This window comes from Leucoraja erinacea, chromosome 6, assembly GCF_028641065.1.
Source record: "Leucoraja erinacea ecotype New England chromosome 6, Leri_hhj_1, whole genome shotgun sequence".
NCBI lineage: Eukaryota > Metazoa > Chordata > Chondrichthyes > Rajiformes > Rajidae > Leucoraja > Leucoraja erinaceus.
This window is the reverse complement of record NC_073382.1, coordinates 76387779-76397787: the sequence shown is the minus strand read 5'-3', so window position 1 is coordinate 76397787 and position 10009 is coordinate 76387779. Positions and strand designations below refer to the sequence as shown.

Below are 10009 nucleotides of genomic sequence, written 5' to 3'. Positions count from 1 at the left end.
GTCTCCAATGAGGTAGATAGTAGTTCAGCACTGCTCTCTGGTTGCGATAGGATGATTGCCTAATAACAGCTGGGAAGATACTGCCCCTGAATCTGGAGGTGTGCGTTTTCACACCAATACCTTTTGCCTGATGGGAGAGGCGAGAAGAGGGAGTGGCCAGGGTGTGACTCGGCCTTGCCAAGACAGCGTGAGGTATAAATGGAGTCAATAGAAGGGAGTTTGTTTTGTGTAATATTCTGGTTAAATAAGCTGTGAACAATCTATTTCCTGTCTACCTTCGAACAATTCCACTCAGAATGAATGCCAAGGAGCATTTCATGTTTCCACTGCCTCCAATATTTCCTCCCACCTTTACAAAAGTTTGTTCAATAAACCAGAATATTATCCAGTGCTTAGCATGAGTGATGGGATCATCAAACCCTTGTGCCATCAATGTTACGGAATTAAAATAAAAAGTGTAAACTTTTTTGTTACTAACAACCAGTAGGGCATATTCTTACATTTAAATTTATTTATTTTATTTACCAGAAAACCTATGAAATTCAGTTGATTTTTTAAAAATACCGGCACCACACACGGTTAGGATATTTTAACTGGAGAGCACACATATGCACAACATTCTTTGATAAATGGAAACTTTAAATTCAAGAAGCTTAAGAAGAGAAGACATTTTACAGTCCTAGCCATCTAGTACTATTGTATTAAACGGGACTTTTCATTCCAGAGCTACATATACACCACCAATCGGTTATATTATCTGTACAAATAAAGATCTAAACACACATACATGCTACTGTATGCTTTATTGCACATTTACGAAGCTCTGCACAATATTATATTATTATCTGCACAAATTTCTAAACAAACAAGCTCATCCTTTTTATTTTTATATTGCATTATATGGTTTGGCTTTATGCACTTTGGTTGCTTTGGAGCAATTCAACTTTAAACCTAAACTCAAGTTATATTACATTGCAGAAAAAAAGATTGGCATAGACTGAGGTGTTTTAATATTCAATGTTATAAAGGCACTTTGTACGACAATCTGATCATTCTTTCTAACAATGACTGTTTATATATGCAATAGTTAATTTCCTCGGGGCTGTATTATATTTGAAACGTGTGACTTATTAGTAGCTTACAAATAACCAAGAATACGTCCTACCCACCAGGTACATGGCATAATCAGTCGACAAGTGACACGACACCCTTGGTAATTATAAGGCCATGGCATGTACCCGCGCAGGGGTTCACATATACGCTGGCAATGGGAATAACTGCGTCTGCACTCCGCACAACAGATTCCTAGGTGATCCAGCATAGGGTCAAAGTTCATAGCGCCTCCTTCACCTTCTAAGATCCTCTAGAAAGACAAAAGAGAGATTTCAATGTTGCAAGTCATGTCTTTTTCTTTGAAAATCATCCCTCTCCAAATAATTAAGTTCATAGTAAAAGCACCCATTATTTCAAAACAAGAAAAATTAATAATTGATTCCCGATCTGTATAAATATCACAAACTGATTTTGTTATGAATTACATCTTCCTTTATCAATGTATAAACAATCAGGTACTGGTGTGGTGGCTCATGTACCTCAAATTAATAGAGTATTTAGTAATAAGAAAATACTATTTATAATTGTTTTATTATCCATTTTGACATGAACATTATCAATGTGGCCTAGAGCGTACAGAATGGCCGTATGGTAACTCAAATCTCGCTGTACCAATTGGTGCATGTGACAACAAATGTAACAAACTTGAACTAGTGTCACAGAATTTCTTCTGTAGTCCATGTACAGGATTTTAAAACACAGCTACATTTTCACCTGTACGTTACTTTGCCCCTCTATCCCCTCCCAGTGCAAGAGGATTCAGTCCACCAATGCTGCACTGAACTGGCCAATGGATTGAGTAGCCCAAAATTTAAGTATATTCATTCTTATCTCTCACCACTAAACCTACTCTTCATATTTCCACATTCACCACCTCCACCCCCACCTGCTCTGCTTCCTAATCCTTCTTGCCATCACCTGAATGCTCTTTCCAGAGCAACAGAGTGAGATTGAAAAATTAACAAGTTATACACTGAAACGTAGAAATAAGGAATTGTATGCTCGTTTGCACAAAAACGACATAAAGTGCAAGAGTAACTCAGCGGATCAGGCAGCATCTCTGGAGAACATGGGATGTTGATGACACGCTGAGTTACTCCAGAACTTTGCATCATTATATGCTGAAACCATGTTTTGTAATGTTTATGTCTTCCCTCATTTCATGGTGTTTCTCTATACCATTCATCACTCCATTTCGTCTAAATGATTCCACAGCGGTGGGAAAAAATGAGTCATTAACAACCTATGTAAAATGAACTGGGGGGAGGGGGGGTTAGAATAGTCCTAGATCTAATATGGGAATTGAAACAATGTGGTGAATTCAAATAATCTTTACTTCACTGCCTGAAGAGGTGTGGAGTCAGATACACTCATAACATTTAAGAAGCATTTGGACAACTCAACAACTCAAAGAAAGTTGTCCACACTAAACTCATTTAAAGTGGGTAAATGGGATTAATATATTTGGGTGCAACAGCCAGTAGGGATGTGGTGGGCTCAAGGGTCTGTTCTTGTGCTGTACAACTCTCATTGTTAATTTTAAATATTATTATAGTGCGTTGGTTCCTGAAATATCAGGAAGTGAGTTTTACAGCAGATTTCTTTCTTGACCTGCAACATTCGGGGATCTTTGGTCAGGTGATTACTACTTGCATCTTCTAAGTTTTCCAGTAATGAATGGGAGACTGACATTCATCCACCATTATGCTGAGATCTCTGTTGGTGTTATAACCATATAACCATATAACAATTACAGCACGGAAACAGGCCATCTCGGCCCTACAAGTCCATGCCGAACAAATTTTTTCCCCTTAGTCCCACCTGCCTGCATTCGTACCATAACCCTCCATTCCCTTCTCATCCATATGCCTATCCAATTTATTTTTAAATGATACTAATGAACCTGCCTCCACCACTTCCACTGGGAGCTCATTCCACACCGCCACCACTCTCTGCGTAAAGAAGTTCCCCCTCATATTACCCCTAAACTTCTGTCCCTTAATTCTGAAGTCATGTCCTCTTGTTTGAATCTTCCCTATTCTCAAAGGGAAAAGCTTGTCCACATCAACTCTGTCTATCCCTCTCATCATTTTAAAGACCTCTATCAGGTCCCCCCTTAACCTTCTGCGCTCCAGAGAATAAAGACCTAACTTATTCAACCTATCTCTGTAACTTAGTTGTTGAAACCCAGGCAACATTCTAGTAAATCTCCTCTGTACTCTCTCTATTTTGTTGACATCCTTCCTATAATTGGGCGACCAAAATTGTACACCATACTCCAGATTTGGTCTCACCAATGCCCTGTACAATTTTAACATTACATCCCAGCTTCTATACTCAGAGGCAGGTGTCAAATCAAGCTCTGTGTCACTTAAGTATATTTCTATACATTAGAAATCACAAGAATAAATTCTGCCCTTCCATTATAAATGCCCCTAAACGAATGAAAAACCATTTTGATTGTCAGCCATAATTTACAATGTCCTGAGCTTGTTTTATATAACAACTTATTAAACAGTGGGATAAATGTGAGTTCTCCTGGGGGTTGTGTGGTGGGGAGGAATCTTCTGTATTTATTTTTGTGGCTTGTGTGCTGTAGATAATATATTCTTTGTTGCTTTCCCAGCTCTGCAGGGCACCTGCAATTCCAATTCTACTCATTTCAGCGGGCAACATTTTATAGTGTTAAGTGCACAACCTGCCTTCATTGTGATGAAAAGATTTTATAGAAAAGGTTATGAAAACCATAATCTCTGATGACACTTTATAGCCCGTGTCTCCTGAGATTAAGATTGCAGTTCATTCAGATGAACATTTGAATCAATCACTGCATCAGTGTGCTAACATGCATCTTATTAACGTTTCATAACAAGGACACAAAATGTCAAGTTTCACAAAGTTGAAGGGCAAATACACTGATGGCATAAATATCCTGACACACAAAACTAATTTCTTTAGAATCTGATTGCACTGAATGGGAATCAAATTATACCTTTTAAAATGATGAAGTGTTTCGATGGAGTCGAGAGGGAGAAATGATTTCCATGAGAAGACAGGTCAGTAATCAAACAATACACATTTAAGATAATTGACAAAAGAACCAGAGGGGAGATGAGGGGTTTTGTTATTCATTACATTATTATGATCTGCAATGATTATTATCTTCTAAAGGGAATTTGATGTAAGCATGAATAGAAAAACAACATTACTGGGCATTGATGAAAAGGCAAAAGAAAGAAACAAATAGCGTTGTTCTTTTGAATAACGAGTATGATTGACTGAATGCCCCCCATTGTGTTATCATGTTGAAATTTTGATCAATGTATGTTCATAATTAAAATTCTGGCAAGAAATATATAAACTACCTGGGAGGTAATTCATGCTGCAGAGATTTCATATCAAATCCGATTAAACTATTTTTCAGAGCCACATTTTTTTAAACAGAAAGCTAAACATTCAGAAATTTCGAGTATTTATTCTTCATTAAATGGCCAATATGATGGCCAATGTTCTGTTAACATTAAGAATGCCCTTGCCATTTGGATGGCAGTGAGCATAGCATTCATGGGCAAAGCTGAAGTGTGTCAAAGAGGGCAACATTAGTTCAGCGTCTTGGTGTGCACTGGTTTAAAGACATTAACATACCACAGAGTGATGGAGTTGTACAGCATTAAACCCAGCCCTCTGGCCTATCAAATCTGTCTGGACTATCACGCCTCTGGTTACTACTCCCTTGAGCCTGTACTAATTCCACATCCCACTATTCCCTGCCTATTGAAATATCTGTCTTAAGATGCCTCTTAAATATTGTTGCAGTTCTTTCCTTCTCCACTTCCTCTGGCAGCTCATTCTAGATACCAACTACTCTTTGTGTGAAAGATTTATACCTCGCGCCCACTTTAAATCTACTCCCTCTCAACTTAAATCAATGTCCTCTTGCTTTGGATGTGCCTACCATCGGAAACAGACTCTGGCTATCTCTAAATAAAGACACAATGTGCTGGAGTAACTTAGCGGGTTCGGCAGCATCTTTGGAGGACATGATGTTTCTTGTCCGGATCCTTCTTCAGACTCCTGCTGCTCCCCTGCTCTTGGGCCATGTTCTGACCCCGACTTGTTACCACAGACACATGTGTTTCCTCAGTCTGAAGAAGGGTCCCAACCTGAAATGTCACCCATTCATGTATTCCACAGATGCTGACTGACAAGCATTTGACAAGCATTGACAAGTGACTGATAATGCATTTCATTGTCTCTGTACTGTACACCGACAATGACAATTAAAATTGAATCTGAATCTGAATCTGAAGCTGAGTTACTCCACCATTTTGTGTATTTTTCGGTATACCAGCATCCGCACTGTTTCTCCATTTCTAGGCTACCTCTCTCTGGCTATGGATGCTACTTATAATTTTATATACCTCTATAATATCACCTACCCACAACTCAAGCCCACCTATTCAAGCACCATCCTTGTGAATCTTTTCTGCATCCTCCCTAGCGTATTTACATTTTTTCAGTGGTGTGTCAATGAGCACACCATTGAAAACATTGGTTATACACACAATATCCAATGTGGCTTGGCTAGCATTTTGTACAATGGTAACACAATATCCCAACTCTTGTACTCAATACCTTAGCTGATGATGCCATATACCTTCTTTGCCACCATGTCTACCTGTATGGCCACTTACAGGGAATAATGTACTTGTATCCCTTGGTCTGTCTGTTCAACTCCATGGTGCCCTGCATTCACTGTGTATGTCCTGCCCTAGCTTAATGTCCCAAAATACATTGCGTTTCTGAATCAAATTCCATCTGCCATTCCCTTGAAAATTCAACGTAATCTTGAAAATTTGTATCCCGTTTTAAAAATCTGGAAATATAGTGGCCATACAGCTGTTGGATTGTTATAAATATCTGGCTTTGTGGGTCCCATTCTCATACTTAAATGGCAGGCCCTTAGTTGTTTTTTGAATGGCCCAACAAGCTAGTCATTTGTATCAAAACATTCCAATAATATAGACTGCAGAACTTAAGAGGAACATTCATGACTTAAAATCGAGACTTAAAACTCATCTTTACTCTCAAGCCTTTCTTGACATCCTCTGACTGAGGGCTATATGTATGTATTTATGTATGTACTTAATCTATGAACCACTGCTGTATAACGTTAGTACCTCCACCAATGTAAAGCACTTTGGCCAACAAAAGTTGTTTTTTAAATGTGCTATATAAATAAAAGTGACTTGAATTGACTAATTTATGAAAGTAATCAGGAATGGGCAATTAATGCTAGCGTTGACAACAATGTCAGGATCACGGAAGTGATAATCCAAAAAATTATTGGCATTAACTGCCTTTCATGCAGGCGCGTGCCATAAGTAATTACTCAGGGTAGGCAGTCAGTTGGCTTTTTTTATTAAAAAACTTAAACCGCGCATGCGCAGATTGTTCTCTCCGAAAAAATAAAAAATAAAAATAAAGACATTAAAGCCCCTGTCCCACTTAGGAAACCTGAACGGAAACCTCTGGAGACTTTGCGCCCCACCCAAGGTTTCCGTGTGGTTCCCGGAGGTTTTGTCAGTCTCCCTACCTGCTTCCACTACCTGCAACCTCCGGCAACCACCTGCAACCTCCGGGAAGCGCACGGAAACCTTGGGTGAGGGCGCAAAGTCTCCAGAGGTTTCCGTTCAGGTTTCCTAAGTGGGACAGGGGAACAATTCAATTTGCCCAAGGTTTCCAAGTCTCCTTCATTCTGAATTATTGAATGGGTGGGGGGTGAGGGTGATGGCAGGTGGAGAGATTGTGGGAAAAACGGGAGCACACCGGGACAAGTTGAATCAGTTGTCATCTTATTGAATGACAAAACTTGTTCAAGGGACCAATTGGGGGGTGAGTTCTTTTCACAGCGTGTGGAGAGTCTGACCAGGGGTAAAGTTGAGGGGAGGGTAGGAGTGTTAAGAAGGAGGGGGTCGGGGATCATGACAGTAACTCACTCACTCACCACTGGTGCGGCGTTCTGGGCGTGGAGCCACCGCATTGTGGCTGCAAGCGGCCACCGTGTCCCGAAAGTAGAACTGGCCGCCACTTCAGCGCCTTCTGCCGGCCCGCTCACCTCTGGCAGTGCTCCCTGTATGAACACCTCTCACCTGCCGCTCGCCGGCTTCGCTCATGGCAGCCGCTTCCCGCAAATCCTGAAATTCACACAGCCGAGTAACCTCAATCTCGCTGTCGGAATTTAAGGATTTGCGGGAAGCGGCTGACATGAGTGAGGCCGGGAGCGGCAGGAGAGAGGTTTTCAGATGGAGAGCTGCCAGAGGTGAACGGGAGCTGACAGAAGGAGCTGTGGTGGCGGCCGGTTCCGCTGTCCGGCCCTGCGACCACTCACAGCCACCCAAGCTGCTTCCCTCCCCGGCCTCAATGTGGTGGCTCCGTGCAAGGAGCATCGCAAGTGGGTTACTGGCATGATCCCGATCCCCTCCTTCACAACGCTCCTACCCTCCCCGCAACTTTACCACTGGCCAGACTCCCCAAACGCTGTGAAAAGAACTCTCTCTCCCCCGGGAAATACGGTATTTGAAATCATATAGCACCAAGAGATGTACTTATCACATTATCAGTACACAAATTCCATTCTTCTCTCTTTGTTTCTTAAAATATGCTTAAGATAATGGCAATCCATATTTGAAAAACCCACCAAGAAACTTGCGCTGCGCATACACAGTAGGCTGCTGCGCATGCGCAGTACTGCAAAGGCAGAATTTTAGCTGCCTTCAGCCCCGCTTGTCATTGATGACTTCAAGCAGCGCTGACGGCACGTGGGCTGCACAGACCTTCACGTGTTGCAAGTGCTGCGGATGAAAGGCACGGAGAATTATGCCTACCGAAGAGATCGATCTTTTAGATAGGCATAATTCTCCCATGCCTTTACCATATATATTTAGTAATTACCATGTTATAATTTTAGTCAGGGTAGGCAGTCCTACCTTGCCTACCCTGAAGGCACGTGCCTGCTTTCATGATCAATGTATGTACAAATACTTCTGAGAGGAGTAATCCAAGAAACAAAATCTCACATTGACTGACAATACAGAAAAGATCATGATCCATCATGAAGGCTCATGGTTGACTGCAATCAAAGTAAATCAAGAGAAGCAAGATGATTTAAATGTAGTAAATAGTGCACCAATTTTGTTTTATAATATGAACTTTATATGTAAATGTCACCAGAGTTAAACGTACACAGAATTATATATTAGCTTTCCTCCCAGTTAATAAATATCAATCAATTGCATTACATTATTGCTTAAAAAGCATTCAAGCCTTACTACCAACTCAGACAAGATTAACAAATACTAAACTGGATATTGAAAGTTATGAATTAATAAATAGACCAAAACACTAAACGCATCTTGAGGCAACTGGAAAAACAGATAAAATATCGCTGGAGATTTTAATGGAGATGAGGAATGCAGACTAAATCTATGTAAATATTCAGCATTACCATTATAGTAATTTTAATTCAAGTCATTTTCATACCAAATGTACATTATCTGAAGCAAGAATAGTTTTACTGTCAGCCTTATCAGCTCTTGATATGCACTGCCCAATGCTGGAACTGTCATTTCAATTATTTATGAGAGAATCAATTATAGTGCTTGGCACATTTGAGATCTGAATGATAGACTGCATTGGTATAATAGTGAGTGCTTCTTAAAAAACTTTCCATATTTAAGTCCCTTTTTCTCTCAAACGCTAATTTCAGGTCTATCTTTTCTTTATCAGCAGGATAGAATTAGGTCAGGTGCCATCTATGTCCAGGAAGAGTAGAAAGGGCACTGGTTGATTGATTAACTGAATGTTTTCTGTTGTGAGCTGTGAGTAACAAAATCATTATTCTTTTATAAATAGGTCTACAATTTCATTACATTTAGCACAACAGAAACCTCCCCTAAGAGGTGCATCTAAAATACGCTGCAAAGCCCACTCCTCTGTCAATTTTCTTTTCATTACCATGACAACCTGGCAGACAACAATCAAAGGCATCGTCTATAGGGATTTTGAATTAAAATTATAGTCACAGCACACTGAAAGATGTAAAAAAAAACGAGTATATAATATGGCCCCAAGTTTGTGTGTACGTGCCTATGTAAGATGTTTCCTACAATATTGCACCAATTATGTTTCATATTCATTGTCCCTCATTACCATAAGGACACCACATCTAACTTGTCAAGCTAATCCTAATGCATAAGTACAATTACTAACCCTTCATTAGACAGTACCTTATCTGTGCAACAACAAATAAATACATTCATAACTACACTGAAATACCATAATGATTCAGTCATATAACTCAGATATTAATCAAATTATATTTATCACCATTGAAATATTTCAAAACACAGACTATTCTTGTGCGTAATCCTAAAATGTGTTTTAAACTTCTTGCTAAGAATGATCAATGATGAATATTAAAATGATTTATGTAACTTGGACTTGCAGGATAATATTGACTGCACTAATGTAGCCTTCTGCATCCCACTCCACTTGACTTACACTTTCCTGAGTGGATTATGAGTGGGATGATTTCATGAACTAATGTCCATTCCGAATAAGTAACCTTCAGAATTCTCATTTTTGCCCTTGTCGAAGACCAAAAGAGATATTTAACCCGTGGACTTGGTCAGTGATTGCAAGAAGCCATTTCAGAGGAGAATGGGTTGTGTGTGAACCTAACCCTGATGTGCCACCCAGGCACTTGTTTGCATTTAAAACATTTCTAATGCGGTAACATGAACACCGTAACATTAACAATTTTGATAAAAGAGTATAATTAGTTGAAACCTTGCTCTCAAGATGCTAATAACATTCTCAGTGCTGCCGCCTAAAA

At 39.8% G+C, this 10009-nt stretch overlaps 1 protein-coding gene across 1 annotated transcript in view; it reads right to left on the bottom strand.

The window, feature by feature from the left end:
* Positions 1-784: 784 nt before the first annotated feature.
* The window catches only part of cnmd (chondromodulin), a 48116-nt gene continuing 38891 nt past the window's right edge, over positions 785-10009 (bottom strand). The window contains exon 7 of the mRNA XM_055637401.1: positions 785-1363. Coding sequence (XP_055493376.1) covers positions 1139-1363 — 225 coding nt within the window. The 3' untranslated portion in view covers positions 785-1138. The remainder of the gene's footprint in view (positions 1364-10009) is intronic.